The following is a 22,565-nucleotide window of genomic DNA, read 5'->3' as shown; positions in this document are numbered from 1 at the left end:
ATTAATACAGCTGAATAATTCATCAATCAGCTCCATTGAAGCCTAACAAGACCACTGTTTATTTACAATACTGTGTTCATGCATGGATAGTGCAGTGATATTGCTTGGATCGAATGTAAGACAGAGCAGGCAGACTTCAAAGGGGACGGTAAAGCGAGTGGAAGGTCGAGACAATCCGGCTGTGGTAATTTATACATTAATACAGAAAGAATATACGATCATTTGTGTTCTGTATGAATTTAAAAACAACATATTGATCTAAAGATGTAAAGCAATGCTGTTGTCATTGAGTATTTTGTTTTTCAGTGGATAAAAAGGCTGCTGACATGTGAATGAAATCCTACCAGCTTTTTTTTTTTCTCTGTGTCTGTGAGAAGGTCAGTTCAGGTCAGGGTCAACTCGGCTCCCGCTGAGCCTCCGTGGGCTACGCCCCTTCACACAGTCACATTCTTTTAAGTGGGCACCGAGTGACAGTCATCCAAACACACATAGCCAGGAGGCATAAAAGGGGGGGGGGGGGGGGAGTGTGACGGGACTACAAGCCCTGAAACATGACGATGAACACATTCAGAAAATATTCTGAATTCTGAAAGCATCAGGAGAGCGTTCACATCAGCTGTTCTGAGCGATTTGTCAGACTTAAGTGTGAAAATCCACTGAAAACACCAAGTGTTTCATATTTCCAGCAGCAGATAATTTGGAAAAAAAAAACACAGGAAAGACTGTCACCTACAGCATTCCTGTTCCAAATTATACACTGTAGGTAAACAGGAAAAATTTTCAACAGATTGCTTAGACTTCCCTCACCCCCACCACCTCCGCCAGCTCAGTCGGGGGGGGGGGAGAGACACTGAGAATTTCTAAGCCAGCCAAGAGACACAATCTCACCAGTGAGTCCTTTGTCTTGGCCAGGGCCTCCTCTTTCCTAGGTGAGGTATGCACAGAATACCTCGCCTAGGAGGAGTCTAGAACAGCGGTCCCCAACCGTTTTTGCGCCACGGACCGGTTTATGCCCGACATTATTCTCACGGACCGGCCTTTAATGTGTCGCGGATAAATACAACAAAATAAAACTAGTACCGGTACCGAAAAAAATAAGATTTATTCATAACGCACGTGAAAAGACCCAGGAAAACCGAGTTAACGATAAAAACGATAACAAAATAACGCTGAAAACCGATAAAAACCCTGAAAACTATACATTTCACACCTGAGCCTCAACTCTCACGGCCCGGTACCAAACGACTCACGGACCGGCACCGGTCCAAGGCCCGGGGGTTGGGGACCGCTGGTCTAGAAGGCTTCCTAGATGCCCGACCTGCCTCAACTGGGAAACAGGAATCTCATTTCTGCTGCTTGTATCCAAGACCTCATTCTTTCAGTCACTACGTAGAGATCATGACCACAGGCGAGGGCAGGAACGTAGATTGACCAGTAAATCGACAGCTTCACTTTCATGCTCAGCTCCGTCTTTACCACAGCAGACTGGTACAGTGACCACATCGCAGTGGACACCAGCCCAATCCATCAGTCAATCTCATGTTCCACTCTCCCCTTACTCATGAACAAAACCCCAAGATACTTAAACTCCTCCACCTGGGACAGTAACTTGTCCCAGATCCTTTGCAAACAGTAAATGTGAAATCCTGAGGCCATCACAGAAGAGACCCTCCACCTCTGGCTAGATATTCTGTCTATAAACACCATCAACAGAACTAGTGTTAAAAGACAGCCCTTGGTCAGCTTCCCACCCACCCGGAACTAGTCCACGCATACATTGCAGAGATGTGTCAGCCAGGACGGCCCTACAGCATCTAGAGCCTTCGTGAACTGAGGGAAAATCTGACCCAACCCAAATGCCTGTCTAACTATATCAGTGGCTTCACCGCCGAGTCGTCCCCCTCCTCCCCAGACTCTGCTTCGAGTATAGAATACACTGAAGTGCTGCCAAACAGCACTCCAGTGTATTCCATTTATATTCAAGCTAGCAGACGGTTGCTGTCGTACCCCATCTGGGTCAGTGGTCATTTCCAACTGATATGAATACACATCCTGAAGTGCGCTTCAGGGAGCTCCTGTGGCAAAATGTACACTGGGTCAATATCTGTGGCTAATATTAGAAAGAGAACTGGCAGCTCACGTCTTAAAGTATAATTGTTTCGGGTGAAACTCCAACCATTAATACCAAGAGAAAAACCTGGCTGAATGGCTGAAAACCTCATATTATCTTACAGTTCAGAATGCAAGAGCCACAAATGAACACTTCATTTAAACTGTGTCCAATATTTTTATATACCCAGTTATGTTTACTGGGTCGTGTGGTGAATGATCTTTTCTTCAACATTTTATTTTTAATATTTATCCAAAACCATGCTAGTCCATTCATTTTCTTCCACGTATTAAATTCAGGGTTGTAGGGCAGCTGGAGCCTACACCATCACCCCTCACAGGTCATCATCCCAGCTGTCACTGGGCAAGAGGCAGGGTACATCCTGGACAAGTCGCCAGTCTGTCACAGAGACAGACAACCATTCATGCTCACACGACATGCCCTAACTGCTCCCTTCTGTCAATAATTTCAATTACTAAAATTGGATGAATTCTCAAATATTACTTCCTAGTTGCACAACAATTGTTCTCCTGTAAAGTTAAATCACTTAATAGACTCCACAATAGGAATTGATCATCTATAAATACCGACATGCAAGGCTTTTATTTTTAATTTGGCAGCCTCCTCTGCACTGTGGAAACCTGTGTTACACACATTCCTGGAGAGATTTTGTGTCATTCTTCTGACAACTGTTTGGTTGCATTAACACTTTCAGTCTTCAGAAACTCTCTCCTCGGATATTCATCAGGATCACCGTTTTCCTGTGCCAGGCTTGCAGTGCTTCATTCTGATACTATATTGTAGCAGTCCTCACCAGGTTTATGTCAGTTATGCTGAACTCTGAACATGAACTGAGCAAATTTCTCTTGGCATTATTAACAAAGATTGTATCGCCAATCCTCTTTACACTCCTTACACTGCAAAGTGCTCTGTCATCTCAAAATCTAGATAGAAAAGTCGATTATTGATAACTTTGGACTTCCCAGCAACCCTGTGCTGCCAGTTACAGCAGCAAACAACAAGTAAACAACACCAACACCGTAAACAAGTACATTTGATAATCAAATCATGGCTGATCTATTTTAATCTAAAATAAATAAGTTTGTGTGTGTGTGTGTGTGTGTGTGTGTGTGTGTGTGTGTGTGTGTGTGTGTGGGGTTCTTACCCCAGCCAGCAGAGGTGTGGGCAACACTGTTTCTCCATCTGGCCCTTGGGGCGCGCAGAGCTGGGGTGACATGGTGGGCGATTCATCTATAAAGGGCAGCGTTTCTGAGCCATCCTGGGACTTGCCGTCCTCTCCTGCGTCCCCCTCGTATCCATCTGTGTTATAGTTAAAGTCTGGAGGACAGGACACAGAAAAAGACAAATATACTGATCAGCAAATCACCCCAAAGAACAAAGCAATCATTCCACTGTTTTCATCACCACTTGGAACAGCCCAACACTTCCTCAATACAGCATTAAGTTCTCCATTCTGCTACATAACCTTGAGTTGAGGGGTTATATGAATAAATGCCAGAAGAAAGCTTTTCCAAAACATGATGTGTGGGTGAAGCTGACCACTGTGTTACCCTATGAATGTAAAAAGTCAACATTCATATTTTATTTGGCAAGATATTGTTATAAAATGTTGTCATAATTACTGTATGAATTCTTAAGTTATGGTGTATTTAGTGCAAGAAACATTAAAGATCATCAGTGATCAAATTATTCAAAGCACTTGCTGAGGTGGTCTGGTACACATCTGACCATATTTAGGTTGTTGTGTATGTACAGTATAACCCTCTTTGTACTGCCATTAAACAGACATTTTGTTGTTTTAATAGATCTTCAACTTTGACTCCCAAAATCTAATGAGAACATTATTGTGTGCAAGTGAGTCTTTGTCCCAGATTTAGACAAATCCACTCAAGATTTCCAGGAAACCCAAAAACAAATTGCCCCTGGCCATGAGTGTCACCAGGGCAGAGACATAAAAAACTATGGTTTACATTTTAAAAGCCAGAGCCAAGTTATTCTCAACCCATATTAGCCATCTAATTATTTTAATTAAGTGTTTTTGCACTGCAGCTTCACTGTTGCCAACACTTGTTTGAAACGCCACAATGACAACGACCTGTGGATCAGGTCAGGAGAGTCGTTTTTCCAACCAGCACGGCAATTTAATAAATACATTTCAAGAGCAATATATAGATTCATCTTATAAATGTAATGAAAAAGAAGAAGAAGAAATATTCAAACAAGCCAAGGTTAATAAATTAAAAAATAAAAACAACTACTATTATAGATGCTAATGCATTTTGGACTAACCATCTGTGATTAGATTATAATTCTATTTTGGTTTGCTAGTTTCATTCTTGTATTTGTGATACTGCAGTCTTATTTCATATTGTGGGAGTATTGAGGTCAAAAACCATGTCCTGTGACAACGCTCGTGTTCAGGCCCGAGTAGCAGTGACAGCTCCAGTAGAAAGAAACGACAATGACACTGAAATGACTCCTGTCCTGCCTTCAAAGGAGCACTGGTCAAGAAAACAGTGGAATAACAAAAAGGAGGAGATATAAAAAGCCAGTGTCAGATCCTGTAGAAGAAAAGAGAGATGTGGACTGTTGCTGTGGATGATAAACTACAAAGTACGACACATATGCAAAACTAAAAGAGAGGCAAGTAATTATCGAGTTACATTTTCCAGGATGTTGTTCTATTTAGCTTTCTGATACAGTGAAGCATCTTTAAGGAACTCGGAATAGGAGGAGGAAGCTTGTAGCTTGTGAAGCTGTCCCTGTCTGCCTACATATAATGTGCAGTGAGAAGACAACAACATTTGATTATTACTGTGTTCATGTGCTTGAGAGGGCATGTGTGTGTTTGTACCAGTGCGTAAAGGATAGAAAACTCTAACAAGTTTTGGACAAGAACTAATTGAAAAATAAAAGCAGGGATCTATCCCCACTGGGAACACATGCACACTATCACTGGACATGTCAATCAACTCCCAATCCCTCCCCACCCATCTGTTAGCTTGTGTGTGGACCATGGAGAGTCACAGTTACCATATGGGTTGCTTGTAAATGGTGCACGTGGGTCTTTGCTGACTCAGTGAAGCAAGTACTGATTATGCGAAGTGCTGCTAGATGACAAGAGTGCATTATGGTGATTAGTGTGAAGAAGGCAGTTAAAAACACTGATGTAAACTCATTTGTCCAACTCCAACTGTGCTGTGATCGTGCCATAGAAAAGATCGGCTCTTCCAATATGCACCTGTGCATGCATTCGGTTTTCTTTTCTCAGTCTTTCCATCTCTTCTCTCTCTCTGACTCCTCTGAACACCTTCTGGCCTGCTGTCCGGCTCGTTTTCGCTAATCTGCTTAAATTGCGTGAGTGTATGTAAGAAAAAAAATACAGGGAACTCCCAAGACACTTAGCCAGTGCTAAAGCACTCAACAATGTGCAAATCCTCAAATTTCCTCCCAGCTTACGGCTGGTGTTTTGAAGCTTAACTGCGAGTTGGAAGGACGGATGGATAACTCAACAAAAATACTTGAGTCTAGACAAGCACAGAGGTTTCCTCCTCTTTTTAAAAAGAAGTTGCCCGTGACTCACGTCTATTTGCAGAAACATCAACATGCAGAAGTAACCATTCACAAATATATTCCCGGCTGTGCCAAGCAGAGAGCCAGTCGATTAGAGAGAGCAGAGCTGGAGCAGTGGAGACAAAGCACAGCCAGTGGGCTCACAGTCAACTCTGCTCCGTTTGGCTCCGTGCACTTCTGTGCTTACTTACAGTTGCCTGAGCTGACACACATTTGTTTATCTGATAATGGTGAACACGACGTGCGCTAAGCTAATGTGTGCCATTAGAACCAACTGGTGTTTGTGTGAATCACTCAGAGCAATTCACTGTGAGTGGTCAATATTTGTACTCGTTATCTGTGATTAGCCACATTAATGCAGAACACAGAAAGAAAAGAAAAGGCTATTGTGAACACGTCTCTTGCGCTTCGCTGCTGTTGCTTTGCCTTTCACTGATGAGATCAGACCAAGATGCAATACACATAATTGAGGACATTAAGGAAACATAAATAAAGGTTGTGCACAGCCATACGTTAGCAGAAAACACCACGTCAGTGGTGACACTGACCATAAGTTAGCCCTGTGGGGACATGCTGGACACACTGATAACTACTAGAGCACCAGCTGCAATGAGAGCACACAAACCACAAAGCTAATGAGTCACCGCACCACACCTAGTGTTCTCATGCTAGCCATGTATACCTGTATCTTTCATTATTGCAGTGCTGTTACTTTGGTAAAATCTGTCCACATTGAGAAATATAAACACTTGCCAAATTACCTAAAAATACCTTTGTGGTAGATAGAAGTTGTCTCCATGACAACCTTTTGCCAAAATGAACACAGACAAACAAAGTAAAAGACAATGAACTAAACTGAAAAAAGAAGATTTAATCATTACTTCCACATAGGAAGTTCAAATTTACCATTAGACAAACATTCAGTATAAGTCATTTCTACAGTTTACAGAGTTCTTACTCTAAACTGCCAAAGCTACATTTCCATATCTGTACAGAAGACAGACAGACTTTTATCACACCATGATATTTACAGTCGTTGTTTTCTGATTTGAATATTCATATAACTGTTTGTATACTGCAAAGTTCACAATACAGGTCCTTCATCGTAACATGTCTCGCACAGCCAGTGCTGATCACAGTACGTCGTGACTAACGTGGGGGAATTTCTCTGAAAGCTGTAGATTACAGCACAAAGGGAAACAGTGTAAAGCAAAGATAGCACACAGTGTAAATGCAAATAATATTCTGACTTAAATGTAAGTTTAATTTGCCCAGATGATGATGTCCAAGAATCTGGAGCTGGTGCTGGAAACGCTGCTCACAATGTTTGAATGTGCGCGAATCAGAAGCAGGTCCGCACGTGCACATGATTATCTGCACACACTCTGAAAATCTAACATGTGGGCTACCTCAGTCAGCTAATGCATCCTGATAATCCCCGTGCATGGTAAACAAACACACGAAAAGCAATTTTTCAGTAAAGAGGATTCATCAGCCCTAACCTGTTTTTAACTGCTCAATAGGGAGGTCCCCACACGTGCATGCACCAATATTTTAGAGGATTAAAATGGGGACAAACTCTAAATGTCATGTGATTAAATAGGAGGTAGCTTTGGGGTCAAGGACTGTAGGGGAGAAAGAGCAGAGTTAGAAATCAGCCCAACACACCGCCACACCGCTGCAGAGAACATGTATGTGGGAGTAAACATTTCCACATTTTTACACACAGAGTAAAGAGCACACTCAAATTCTCACCTAACTCGCCATCACTGGAGAAGAGAGAACGAACAGCACACACTGCCTCAAAGAAGAAAGCCATAAGTGTTGCCTGACTAGAGAAAAAAAAAATCCCTTTCAGTTAACTTTATCCATGTCGCAGGCTACGTCCTACCTAAAAGACTCGCACCTGAACTCTCACTGATCCTGTCTTCCTCGGCTTCAGTACTTCCTCTTTTTTAAATCGCTCTGATAGCACTCATTCAAATAAAGGCAATGTTGTATTCAAGTACTGCACAGCCACATCCTATGAGGAAGCAACACAGACACAAAGAGCAGTTTCTGTGTGGAAGCCATAAAATGCCCAAAAAGCATCAGCGTGTCTTTGTGGACAATGTCCAGCTGGTCAGCAAAGACTGTCCTGTTATGCTTTATGGACATTGGAATCACTATTGTCAGTGTATGTTCATGAAGTTCAGATGCACTCTGTGCACTGTGCCAAGAACAAATCAAAACTGGATTTCTTGTTCAGGTATTTTAACAATTTGCAGCATGATTGAAAGCAAACTGCCCAAACTTAATTCTAAAGCTTACAAGCGGCTGTAGTGAAGCCAACTGTGGATTAGTAGAGTTTTCATATTTGGAAATTATTCAAATCACCATGTTTCTACAAGCTTCTATGAACGGGGCGAGCATTTGAAGTGATGGAATGGCCTGTGACTGTTTTATAGAACCATCTGAATATGTAATCTGGCTTTTTCCAGTCTAGGAAAAAAAAAACTTTTAGCCACCTGACTGCTATCAAAGAAAAGGATACATCAAACAATGTCAGACTAATTTGTAAAAGCACATTGTAATCTAAAACGTCCATTAAAAATGAGATATTTTACCATCCAAACACAGCAAAAAGTACATTTTTAGATGATGTAAGCAGCTCTCAAGACAAGCTCAGAGTGCCCAGCTTCAGTTCACTTGAATATTTCCTTTGGATTTCATCACTATCGGATCACTCATATCAGCAGCAGAGACTTGTACTCAACACACAACTTATACAATGTGAGGTGCTTTCCCTTATACAAATTTAAAGGATATACCAAATGACAAGGGTTCAGTGTTTTATAAATGAAAAGGTGACTTGATGAACAAGCCTAGCAAAAGGCTAAGAGCTACACTTATCCGAGAAACCATATTTTATGAAAAAGAGGATTTTAATAAAACCATGCTATTGCTTGCAATGAAGCAGGGGGACGGACCTGAGCCAGAAATTCCACAAACATTCACCCGTTTGATGCTGTTCTGCGCTCCACATAATGCTTATTGAAACCGGTGTAGGCCATGAGGAAACACAGACTCTCTCCTTGTGTCACTCACACCACAGACACATACACAGTTACTCATGTGCTCTGCTGTGTGTTGATTGGGTTAAATCAATGAGGCCTCAGTTAATAAGACATGGCTCCTTTCAAACAGGCACACATGCACAGACACACACAGAGCACTAACTATGGGAGTCTGTGTTAAGGTCTGCAAAGGCCAAGTGTTTAAATCTGCCATCTGCATAACCAACTACCTCAGCAGTTTCAGAGCAAACAACTTCCACATGTGGTGGAAGAAAATCTATTACAGCGAATGCACTGAAAGGAATTCGAAACATTTGGAGAACAGAGCTGTAACACAAATTTGAACGGTAGACTTTTTTAAAGTTATTTGAAATGAAAACTAAAATAACAGAAATAAAAAGGCGCAAATATATCATTTGCTGCTAGAGGAATCAAAATGCAAAATGTGTTGTCATTAAATAGGTCAGGGATTACAGGCAGTGTCTGCTCTCTCCTGCAGCTTGCCATCTTATCACGCTCTTCTTTCTCTCTCATCATTCCCTGGGTCTTCCAAAATAAAAGCTCTGTCTGTTTAAAGGAGGGGTCTTCTGTCACCAGATGTGAACTCAAAAAGATTGTTGGTGTTTTACCAGACACTGCAGGGTATTTACCTTAAAACAGAAAGGTTTTGTAAACGGATACAGTATTTTTTAAAAACTATTGTTCCTGCACTAGCAAAGAGCCTCTACAAAGAGTCACTGCTGGAGTAAATAGATGGGTATATATGGTTTTAATTCCACACTGGGGAAATTCATTGGTGTGTGTGCGTTTGTGTGTGTTCCTAACCTAATGACCACAGCCCGGTGTCAGCTCACATTGCTGTCACCATTAACCCATCTTGACAGACAGCTCTAAATCCACCTGTCACACTCAATAAGCCATGATCACCATCCACGTTGATGAAAATGCTTTCTGCTGCTGTGGTGGTGTCAGGAGGTGAAACTGAACAGCCTGAGCAACACTAACTGATGGAGAATGCTTTCTGCATAGGTTTAACACTCCTTCACACTAAATACAACCCTCTGCAGGGATGGTATGGATTACACACACACACAGACTATAAATGCACTCAAACGAATATCTATTGGGGTAAACACCTCAGCATATTTTCTATTTAACACTTTCTGCCCCCAAAGCAATTCTCTTTTAGTGTTAAGTGTTAAAACTATTATTGCAGATATAAAAAGATGATATAAGAGAGAAATGATTTAAGTGTGCAAAGATTTTAACTGTCAGTAACATATAATCACCTCCTATTTCCCATGTCCTTTTGTTGGTCCCTCACCCTGCACAGAAGGGATTTGTCTCTGAATAAGTTCTTCAGTATAACAGTGAAGCCTGATAGCAGGCGTGATAGCAGCATATTAATATTCTGAGTGTGTATGCCTTGTAACTACACAAGAAGGTGACTCCTTTTGTACAGGTGGAAACATTTTTGTCCACTTTCTATGAAGAAGGCTTTTATACGCTTCTGCTTATTTTGAGCAACATATATTGTTTGAATGGTGGATTTGCATATTAAACATGCGCACATTTTACTTCTCATAGAAGTAAAGGCTCAGGAATTTTTCTCCCTTTGTTCTGTCACAGGAGCCGTCCCTCATAAGGTTAACTCAGGCACACAAAGCACCTGCTTTTCAAATGTGTCGTTACAAGAAGGAGCCAATAAAAAGAAAACTACAGCCACAGAGGGTCACAGACCAGTTAGTGAACACTTACCAGCCTTCAGGGAAAAATTTATATTCTTCGAACAGTTGTGAGTAGTTGCTGGAGGCTGATGACACTTGCTGTGAGCCAGTGATGGATGGCCAAAGACCAGTCATCAGTCACTAGGTAAAAATGTGTATTCCCAAGCCGTTTGGATAGTGGCTGTGGGAGGTTGCTTGTCATTATCATTAGCTATTAAACTTCTCTTTTTCTTTAGAAGAAAAATCGTTTTCTCTGACAACCCAGAAGGCAGAAGATGAAATGATGCTGCAATTCCTCATATTTAACAGAAACCGAACTCCTGGTAGCTGCTATCAACATAGCTACTGTTAATTTTTCTCCAAGTCAACTCAGTGATAGTGACTCAATGTTCACAGATTCATATATGAATATGTATATTTCACATCGGAGAGTTCAACCAATAATCTGTCTTGAAGGAAATCTAAAAATGTAACAATCACAAAATTGAAGAAAGAGGAATCTATGAAGTTGTAACTAAGGTGAATACTGATAAATTGCTGTCAGCTGGTTAAGCCACTGCTCTACTCTAGAGTGGAGGAGGAAACGCTACAGTTCCTACACTCGCTTTCTTTCACATCCTGCCAGCTCTCCCTCTCTCTATGCACAATGTCTCAGAGCCAGGTCTGCCTGTGCACATTTGCACACTAATAAAGTCAGTGGGAAGAAAAGTTGCTGCTTCAGTGTGAGAATGCAATGTGGGAATTGTGCTGCCTACCTCAGCAATTTTGTCTTTAGAGAAGAGGATTACATCATGCCCTACAGCCAGCTTACACTGTGTGGGCACAGAGAAGCAGCCCTGCAAACTGATTCTGTACAGAGAGCAGTGAAGAAGCACACACACATTTTAAATTTTACAGCACAGATGTGTGTTCCTGAGCCAGGGCCCAATGTAGTAATTTCAAAAAGAGACTGTGTGTATGTGTGTTTGTGTTTTGGGTTGATGGCAAGATATTCCTCTGTGTCTCTAGAGCTTCTCTCAATAGATGTAAGTGAGCTCAGCCATAACAGATCCAATTCTCCAAAGATAAAGGAACGAGAGGAGACAAGGAAAACAAAAAGCCTGCTTCTTGTTCATCTCCTGGACTTCCCGGCCTCATGTAGCCTTGACAGCATGACAGTACATCAGTGGCCTCACAGATGTATGGTCATTTTGTGTGTGTTGACAGTATACATGTGGGCTTTTAATTTCCCCAGTGACACACGTTGATTGATGATGGCACGACAGGGAAGTTTAAAAGTGTTACTCCATGCTACTCCACTTAACGTCAGTAGCAGCGACCTCGCATTATATTTGAAGGAGATACCCAGTGGGAATACGGTATCACTGGAAATCAGTTTCATTCTATGCAAATATGGCAATGAGTCAAAATAATTGATGTAACTGGTCCTAATTTTATTAGCAAAGTTAGCTGACAACAGGCAGCTGTTGAGGCAGATGTGGAGATTCCAATCTATTCTGTTTACTTGAGGACTAAATAGGAATTTTATTTGAGCATGAATTCAGTACCTTGGCAATATTAGCATAATAGTCCTTTACAATCCAGTCTTAACCTTGTGTAAGATGACACTGCTGATCAGTAAGCAGAGTGTAGCTTTTAAAGTAAAGTGTTAAAGAGTCTAAAGACAGCAAAAATATTCTAGTCACATGAGTCAAATAATATCTGTTTGACAGCTAAGCTGGACATAAAAACTGGTCACGCAACAGGAAAATGATCTCAACTCTACAACAGAATGATTATTTTACTTTTTTCGTTTCCAATGACTGAACCTGTCTGAAATACAAGAGGTGTAAATGAGTCATGCAAACCTTCACCATACAGGAAAAACAAAACACTGATAGTGATCCAAATAAACATTTAGATTTGTAACTTCAAATATAATTTTGCAAGCTTGCTCTTTTGCCACTTGGCTAGAAAAATCAGAAAGTATTCTATGAATGCAGACTTATACTGCTACTGTGCACTGTGATTCTGTCCTGCGGTGAGTTTTCTGTCTGTTCTTGACAACCTGTAATGGACCTTTTGCATTGTTGCACCATGTCAGTATCACCATAACTACGCTTGCATCTGACTAAAAAATAATTCTGAAACATTTCCATGGTTTTATTTAAGAAAACTGATTAATAACAGTGAGCTTTCTTTTTATTCAAACCCAAAATTTCAGCATGCACATTTTCCATTTCAACAAACAGAAGATTATCCCGCTTGATGTAATGCTACAAAATGCTAACTACGCAAGTGTCGAGAGCTGTGAGGAGCTGGTCTGTGACTCATCACTTAAGCTGGGGTCTTTGTTCCCATTTTTCCTGTATCCAGCCTGATTGCGATTATAATGATTGGCTACTCTCACCGCACTTACCACTGTGCTGAGGAAATGGGCTGAGCACACTTTAATGGAAAACAAGCTGCGAGACTCCCACATTAGTTAATAGAGAACGAGAGAAACGAGTAGAAGGGAGTCCAAAAGATCAGATTTAACGGAAAGATAACAGGAGAGCCTTGCCTTTTAAACGGAAAGCCCAACCATGTTCAGGCACACAGACTTTCTGCGAGCAAACTGAGCAAAATATTTATTTGACAAAGGACAGTGAGTGTGAAGCTGCTAGGTGGGAGGAAAAAACAGGAAGATCACAGAGAAGATTCATGTATGTAGTGAAGGAGGAATAACAGAGGGTTTGTATAAGAGAAGAGGATGCTAAAGAGGCAAACCCTAAAGGGAGCAACCAAAAAAGAATATGCATTCTAATACCAATGTACTGGGATGAGGCTAATAAAGTGGTTCCCATTACCTACTTCACAACCTGTGTGCACACATCCAGAGCACTTCCCTGGAGAGAAGGGTCCGATAACAGGCATGTCCCTTAATACCTCAAATGAGTGACAATTCTACTGCTGCATATCTTCATGTGCCATGTGCCTGTAGGCAGCAAGAGATAAGGACCCCCCCAACTACAGATTTACATGGGTAAATTGCTGTTATCCCCCCTCTAGCAAACTCCAAACTCACCAAACCAATGTTACCATGGCAGCCTGCTCCTATACATTGTAATTAGCTGGTTTAAATCCCCAAGGCTCGGACTAGCTGGAAACATCTCACTGCTTCCATAGATTAGGACAAGCACATTCACACACGGGGCCCGAAGCTACTCCCCCAGTCCACATGGTGAAACGCACAAGAGGTCACATCCAAGTGCAGACACACCTACTGAACACACCCGCACAAAAAAGATGCACCAACCAATGTTTTACAGTTCACTTCCCACATTCATGCCTGTGCTTGAAGCAGGTGTGAAGAGATCAAGTAAAGCTGTACATGGCCAACACACACACACACACACACACACACACACACTGAGCACAGTTACAACAGTAGAGCAGCTCCACTGTGTGGGCATCTGGTCCCCTCTGCGTTTGTTCGTGGGCATGTGCTAATGGAAAGTGTATCAAACCGTGCAGTGAAACAAAGGCGCTACAATGAGTAAAGCTATTAAAATGCAAGCGGCTGTCGATAGCCCTCAGGGCAGCCCTAGCAGAGACTGTAGTGTCTATTGCACTCCACGGCCCAATTAGAGGAATATGCTTCAGATTAAAAGCAGTGAGATTGATACACTTCAGGTGTATCGCAGAAGCAGCAGTGTGCAGCTCAGACAGGCCCTGTAAAAGCTTCAGATCACCATAACACCCTTTGTTGTTGGTGTAGGTTTAAAAAGGAAAGACTCACTATAGTACACATTTTGTGAAATAAAAAAAGAATTTGTAACAAAAACTGCATTCTTGAAACTAATTAAGCCAAAAGGCAGTTTTTCTAAAAGATCTGCGGGCTTACACGGAACATATATGTGGACGTGTATTGGAAACACCCTATTTTAAAACTGTAGTCAACTCCCTGCTGAATCATATTCTCGTGATTGCTTTAAAATGTCAAAAATCCACTTCCAGTCTGCCAAACCAGTGGGTACATATAAGCCTCACTGGTGTGAAAAAGCATGCACATTGTTGCACCATATCCAACCAAACTTTTATGCATGTCTTTTTTACTTCCAAGCTTTCAGAGCTGCCGGGTTCTAAAACTAGACGCAGCTGGTTTAAACAAAGGGAAACCTAGGGAACTTAAAAATGAAGCCGACGAGGAAGTTGCACAAACTGCAGTTGCCACTTGAGACTGCACTACCGTTAGATGTCAGTGTTAAAATGCCCAACTTTGTAGCATTTAAAAGCATATAGTTTTTGGCATCTATGGATAATTTTTGAAGGGCGAAAAGTTTTTATAACTCATCCAGCTGGATAATTGACTTTGGAGTGCAGCCACATTGATTGACAGGTGTCCTAACAGAGGCAGCTGGAGTTGACTGGCATCTTCAAGCAGGCCTCACTAAAGCTTTTCCCTGTGTCTGTGCTGCTGGTAACTTTAGGATCCCTTTGAGTAGATCATCCGCCTTGATATCAGTTTGGATTCGGGAGACACACACCATCTCTACTTTTAGATTAGGCTTAAAACTTTCTTTTTGCACAAAAAAAACATATAGTTAGGGATGGATCAGGTGACCCTGAATCCCTCCCTTAATTATGCTGCAATAGGTGTAGGTGGTTGGGGGATTCCCGAGACTCATTGAGTATTTCTTTTTCAGTCAACTTTCTCACTGAGTATGTGTTAATAAACCTCTCTGCATTGAATCATATCTGTTATTAACCTCTGTCTCTCTTCCTGTCTTCCTTCTCTCACCCCAACCGGTCGCAGCAGATGGCACCGCCCCTCCCTGAGCCTGGTTCCGCCAGAGGTTTCTTCCTGTTAAAAGGGAGTTTTTCCTTCCCACTGTCACCAAAGTGCTTGCTGATAGGGGGTTGTTGGGTTTTTCTCTGTATGTATTATTACAGAATCTTCCCTTCCAATATAAAGTAAGAAATCCATTATTGTACAGGTGTGTTACTGAGCACTAATTAGCCGATGTGTGTCTCTCTGTGTGACGTACGCTTACAGTTTACAGCCAACCTTTCATCCATATAAAGTAACTCCTGGCTTCAATTTAAAAAAAATTGTTAAAAAATGAATATGGAACTGTCAAACGCTAACGGTAAAGCTTCAAAATGTGGAGTCCAAAACCAATCTGTGGTTTAAACAGACCAAGCATTTAAAACATCTTGTGGGATAAAACCTTAATGAGCTTAAGCACAACACTTTATTAACAACATTGTTGTTAATAATAACAACAATGTTGAATTGTGAGAGTTTATTTGAAGTGAATAAACCAACCATGCATTTTTACCAGCATGTTATTAAAATATAAGAAAAGGTCAGATAACAATGTTAAAAAGTGCAGTTAGACTAAAAAGCTCACCAAGCACCAAAGATACTGCACAGTGGCTTTTTTTTTTAATCTTTAGTCATGACAAGTGCACCCTGTGGGATTTCATCTATTTGATGTACCACTGCAGTATTTTGCTAGAACAATGGCTGACTCTGGTCCAACTGCGGTACAATTTTACTTTTCAGAAACACTTAATTAAGTGAAAGAGCCTAACTTATGTGCATCATATACAAAAAAGCAGCCAACCACAATATCATGTTGAGGCAGCCTGTCTACCCCCAGAGTTGAAGCGTGACTTTAAAGAAAAATACCCACACAAGAGGGGGGACAAATAAAAAAAAGGAAGTCAGGCTATTTGAAGTGGGTCCCCGTAGGTTTCTGTTCTCCGCTCGTGCTCACCAACCATTACCCTTACTGCTTTATTTCTGCCAAGCTGTAAAAGCAAAAGCATGCCGTCCTGTTCTCTCGCTGTGCATGAATGCAAATGCACAGACTGTACAGACAATGAGGCTAACCTTAGCGCTTGCTGTAGAAGTTTATTTTTAAAAGATTTCTATTAAATGTGACCCTGGAAAGAGTGACAGGACAGATAAGAGAATTTGTGGATGCAGCACGATGTCTGATAAAGTGAGGAGCGCACTTGAAGCGCAAGGCCATCTGGCACTCGGAGAGGACAGAGGCCTCGTCGATATCACTCCATTGATTTTGAGTTTGGTCCTTCTATAAAAGGTCACAATTAAGAGGTGGAACAAAAAGGAGGATAGTGATTTAAAAGATGGCCTTCCCACAGAAATCTGTAACTGTAATGATGCCAGTATTCTATTTATATTATTGAATGAGATTTAAAAAAGGTCACAGGTGAAACCAAATGGATAAAGTTATAGATATCTTAATTACAAATCATGGATCCACTATACAGTAACTTACATGTTTGCCTAATTTTCTCATAAAAGTACAAACCTACAAATATCTTAGAATCATATATTTGACTGTAATCCCTCCATCTCATCAGTCTTTTAAAAGATTTAATAACCCACCACCTGCCTGAATAGTACTGTTCTCCTAGTCTACTTTCGCCATGCTTCATTCTGGGTTATTTAATGACAAAGAGCCACTTGAATGGTTTCTTTGACTGTAACAGAAAGACAACTTCCTGAGGCCAGGAGGCCAACGCTTACTCTGGCCTTTAATTTTTAATGAAACAGACAAACACACACACGCGCGCGCAAACATGTAGCCAACACACACGCACCAGATACAAAGGACTACTTTTAAGGGTTTTACAGCTTCAGTCATACAGGCCAACCAAACACATACACAGCTACATTTTTATACATGGTTACAAATGTGCTACAGGCCCATTTAAGATAACGTGATCTGATATATGACCTATATGCATTCGTTTACCTGAGTCTGGCAGGGTGACTGGTTGGTGCTCGAGTGCATCCATCAGCTCTCTTTACTCATAATGGCTTCATCTCGCTTTCCTGTCTCCTCCTCTCCTTCCCTTTTTCCCCTCCTCTTCTCTCTTCCGCTCGACTACCCTGAATGCTTAATGATGGTCCCTGCCTTCCGGGAGCATGTAAACATGCCAGACGCACTATTGGCCGAGGCAGAGGAGTTCTTATGCGCTGATTGGCTGGGGCAAGCCAGGCATGGATGGCAGAAGAAAAACAGGTTGGTGGTTACCATAGCCCTACAGGATGACTGCTGTCCATAGTAACTAACACTAACACACACACACACACACACACACACACACACGCACACACACAGTCCTAGACCCTCAGGACATGGTGAAGGTCCCCACAGACACAGAACACAAACACACTCAGACACATGACACACCCTCTAACATCAAGCACAACAAAGGATTTCAGAGCTTGTGAAGATGGCACGACGCTTTGCAAACAGAACCTGGCTAACAATGTAATTTAACTGTTAACAGCTGGATAATGACTCAGTTTAAGCTTTCTGATGAACAAAAATAACATCAAAAGTCAGTTTACTATATGTTCTCGTTGCTCTTTGAATTGATTTTGGAGTTAAATTGAATATTTCAAAAGAAACAGCAAGAAATTGGGGGAAAAACACAAGCTTCCACTTTCTTAAATTTTTACTTAAAAAATGTATCAACACCAAAAGCTCCAATATCAACAAAATATAACAAGAGCTCCCAGTCTTTCCAGTCTTGTTGCTAGGTCAGCTATCATAAATTTTAGTGTTTTTTTCCATAAGGCACTTAAATATCGTGTCATTTGGAAAGATATGTTAAACCATGTCTCCTAGATAAACAAACATGTCATGTTCATAAACGGTATCAAATATGGACGTAACTTAAACTTGCATTTCATTTAACGACCACCAGGGGGGCAATAGCTGTGGTTGCACATAGACTTATGGTCTTATAGAAGTCTATAGGAAACAGCTGTAAACTCTTTGTTGCTGAGTTTATGGGCTCAGCCAGTATATCAGTGAGTTAGGTCAAAATGATCAAAATACATTACGTCAGTCTATCTGACATGTGTTTTGCAGAAATCGTGTTCAGGGACGAGGTAACATACTTAAGTTGTGCTATAATTAATCTGCCTTGTATATTCGCTTACAGTTAAATGACCTCCAATGCAGATATCATAGCTAACATAATGTAGAAGGTGCTTATATGCATGCTGAAAACAGTTATAAACTCTTGGTAACCAAAATGAAATGCACAGTTACGTGGAATAAAATTATAAGATTTATGAGTAAAGCTGGAAACCGTTGCGATGTAATACAAGTGCACAAGTCTGTTTTATTTATTTTTTTCTATGTGTACCTTTTTCTTTTTTAACCTTTAAGCTCCTATTAGAAGTTAAGATTTGACTTGAAGCGCAGAGCCAACCGCCAAGTTTGCACTTCAATCACCAGCATTTAAGAGTGAAAGCTCTGTAAGCTGAAACTCTGCACACAGAAAATAAGTTTGATGTCATTTCACTACTGCAATAAAAGCACTTGGCTGCTTTTCAGCTCCAGTAATCGATGGCTTCTTCGTTTCAGTTTGTTTACTAGATGTAAAAGAGCCACCGAAACACGCAACGCAGAGCAAAAAGCTTCATATATTATTCACAAGGTTGTCACTGAATGAACCCAGGCGGCCACAGTTACAGTGGAAACACCAGCTGGGTTACCAGTGAGTGAGCGAGCAGCTAGCGTTATGACACGGTGACAGATTTCCCCCCTTTGCTCCTTCCAGCTGGACTCACCTAAAAGGATGAGGTTTTAACCGTATCCATATTTTAAGGTTTCACCACTTCTTCACATTCACTCCAATCGTATATATCAAAAGTAATTCATCTCTCTTTTAGAACTGAGAACAGTATCCACATTATACATCATGTCCTCTAAAGTGGATCCTGACAAGGAGATTATAAATGTCTGCTAGATAAACGGTGAAACTGTTCTTTTCCCATTAATGTTTCCAGGATCCTATATTCAGACACCCAAACCAGGGTGGAACATTGTGCAACTGTTATGGAGAAGCTAACATGATGCCCCTTACATAAAGGCGCACTCTTGAGGACACCCAATGGGAGGAAGATGTTTGAACACAAAGCAGAGTAGCGGTTTACTGAAGAGGCAGTAGAGATGGCTGCATTACATAACAACAGTGCTTTTAGGCTGACTCAGATTCTTTCTTCCCTACTGTAAGTGTGCATGTGTGTGTGTGTCTGTGTGCGCATGTGAGAGAACAGCTCTAAATGCGTTTCTATAGCTACAGCACAGACTCATCCATTTATCAACATAATGGATGAGCTTGAACGGTAGAAAGAAAACAATGCAAGACTTCACATGAAGCACAGATGAAATTACACAACACGGCTCCACTCTTACCAAGCAAAACCACTTCTCTGCCTCCACTTTCAATGCACACAGAACGAGTGCACATCAGTGTGCTAGGAGCAGTAGTACCAAACAGTAGTATCTGAATTATTAATAATGCTCTGATCGGGTATTTATCTTTTGACTGTAGTCACAGCAGATTTATTGAAATGTAGTTATGAGTACAGTCTGATTTTAAATATCACAAAGGAACAAAGGCGACCCTGTTGCAGGTTCTTGAACCTGTTGCTGCACTACTTGTGACCTTTGCATCTGTTCAAGAATTTCTGCAATTAAAATGAAAAGCCCAGGCTCCAACCTTTTACCAACAATGAATGAATGTCATCCTCATAGTGAATTGGGGATTTAAGAGGCTTGCTTGGCTTGTATTGTGTAGTGTTCTCTCTGCAGTCACACCATAGCTGACGTGTTTGGAAACACTACCAGATCCCACTGATTTGGATGTGTTGCTGTTGGTATCGAGATCAGAGCTAGTGGCTATTCAAGCAGAGTGAGACTGAGAGCGAGAGAGCTGGGGAGTTTGGTCCAAATAGATTTGTAGGGAGTGATAAATGAGACATCCCCTGTTGTATTAACCTCCCCTATGAAATTCTACTGGGAAGCCATCCAAAATTACTTTGCTGTGCCCCAATTTGCTGAAGCAAGCCCTGTGACAACCAACTAACTGCTAACATTAAACACTTAAAGACAGAACTGGGACTGCTGTTGGCCAGCAGTGAAGTCCATCCATTACAGTTTATATGCTGCTGAGGGAAACCAGACAACAAGACTGACAGTCTGTGAAAACCCCGTTTGATCAGGGATGTGAGGGTTGGGTAATTCTGGGCTGATATAGATGTGTAAAAAGATATCAAACCTTTCATGTATTCAGGGATTTTGCAAACTATGGTGTTAGACAGGTATTAAAGCAGGCTGGAATAATGTGGATCAGTGCTCCTGCAACTTCATTTAATGAGTAATTAAATGGGATATGCAGGTTAACTGCATACTAACATTCACGCAAAGTTAGTAGAGCTGCAGGCAGAAGATCCGCTGTGGTGACCCCTAAAGGAAGCGGCAAAGAAGAAGACAACTGTCACCTGTCTGTTGTTTTCTCAAGAAACTGAGCCTACAACATACACTTTAGAGTCAGCTAATATAATTCTCTTTTATGTGCGGTGTTTCTGTGGAAACCTATTTGAGAGGAATCTTCAGCATCTGAGACTCGGTGTATGATTAGTCAGGAAAGGCAGCAGATTACTATCACCAGCAACATGTCATTTATTACTATCCACAAGTAGTGGCAGCAGAAATGAGAGACTGTGTAGCCCATTTAACCCTCCACAAACAGCCAAATGGCCCACCATGACTCACACGGTAATATTTTTATAAGGTTTGCTGGGGCTGAAGTGACAGGATGTACCAAAAATGAGAAAAGATTTTTAATGCTCCCTCAGAGCTGCACATAAATTTGAGCCTTCCTCACTGCGGATTATGAAAATCATTTTTGACATATGTGCATGTCCGTGCACGTGCCACATCTGCTTTGCCAAGCCAAAATGCCCGTTTTCTAGCCATTACGTAATCTGGCTTTCCTTTGATGTTCCCTTAGCAGCACGTGGAACCAAAGCGAGCCAGAGACAAGTCTAGCTAATACTCTGAAGGTTACAGTGCAGGCTGGCAGCGAAGCAGAAGTCAGAGACCGTGTGCCACTCAGGCTGTGGAGGAGATAGTAACACTACAGTTCAGAGCTTTCTGTAAAAGTCAAAAAGAGAGAAATTATAATAGACCAGTGGTTGATTCAGAGATACGTCCAGAGTAAGTGTGCAAAAGGTATATGGATTGATTGGTGGATTATTAGCCTTATGGGCAACATAAGGGCGTGCCTGCCTATTATTTCATGGCAGCTGGGATAACTCCAGCCCTGAAAAAGCAGTTAAGGACATATATGGCTATGACTTCTGTTTAAATAATGAACAAAAAAAAAAAAAAAAGAATTCGCTACTGGATTTATTTGTTTCAGGATACAAAATGAGAAAAAACTGTTGCAAATTAAAAATGCCCTGGCACACAGAACAATGAAAAACACATTGTAGGCCCAATTAGTTTTAATTAAGGTTTCTAAAACATCTACATTTGCATTAGCGGTGCAAGTGTAGTGTAATTAACCAGTTGGTGTAAATATTAGCAAGCTTAATGAAAAGATTTTGGCCTATGCATGCTGCATGTGAAACTCAAGTTCATTACTGTCCACTCTGTTTCTTTGGTTTAGTCACAAGCATCTGGAAAGTCCACTGATTAAGTTGTGTAACCAAGTTTGAGGGTATGGTTTTTAAGAAACCGCTAGGCCACGTGGCTAATCGAAGAACAGTCCTATTTGATATTGGAAAGAACAGACGGATCTAAAACTAGGACAAACTAGCACAGAAAAAAGTGAGCACCTATGCATCTGTGTGTCAATGGCACAGAGTTTCAACTGAAGCAACTAAGAAATAATCAGTGATCACCAGTGTGATCTGCAGTAGTGGGCTAACTGATGGAGTAAAAGGGGAGTTAAAGACAGAAAATGGACACAGCAGCAGCAACAAAACGCTTCTGAAATCAGATCAGAGGTAGAAGAAAAACCCTTTTACTCTGCTGATGATTACATCAACGTGATTATAAGAATCTGTGAGGAGCACATTTGAGACCGTCCTAATCAACCAGATTAGGACGATAGGAGGAAAAACAAGTAAAGAGGTGGAAAGGGTGAGAGTTTTGTTGAAGTAACACACACACACACACACACACACACACACACACACACACACACACACACACACACACACACACACCAACCAACAGCCGTCTGGGAGTCTACCACTTATACTGCTGA

At 41.3% G+C, this 22,565-nt stretch overlaps 1 protein-coding gene across 3 annotated transcripts in view; it reads right to left on the bottom strand.

The window, feature by feature from the left end:
- abr (ABR activator of RhoGEF and GTPase) overlaps positions 1-22,565 on the bottom strand; it is a 119,128-nt gene that overhangs the window by 69,952 nt on the left and 26,611 nt on the right. For 2 of the 3 annotated variants that reach the window (XM_026182397.1, XM_026182398.1), the window contains exon 2: positions 3,276-3,448. In XM_026182397.1, coding sequence (XP_026038182.1) covers positions 3,276-3,448 — 173 coding nt within the window. Of the gene's footprint in view, positions 1-3,275; positions 3,449-17,239; positions 17,507-22,565 lie in introns of those variants that run through there. The other variant, XM_026182399.1, reaches the window with a different exon arrangement.

Source organism: Astatotilapia calliptera, chromosome 10 (assembly GCF_900246225.1).
Source record: "Astatotilapia calliptera chromosome 10, fAstCal1.2, whole genome shotgun sequence".
NCBI classification, from domain to species: domain Eukaryota; kingdom Metazoa; phylum Chordata; class Actinopteri; order Cichliformes; family Cichlidae; genus Astatotilapia; species Astatotilapia calliptera.
The sequence above is the reverse complement of the archived record's forward strand: the minus strand, read 5'-3'. Positions and strand labels throughout refer to the sequence as shown.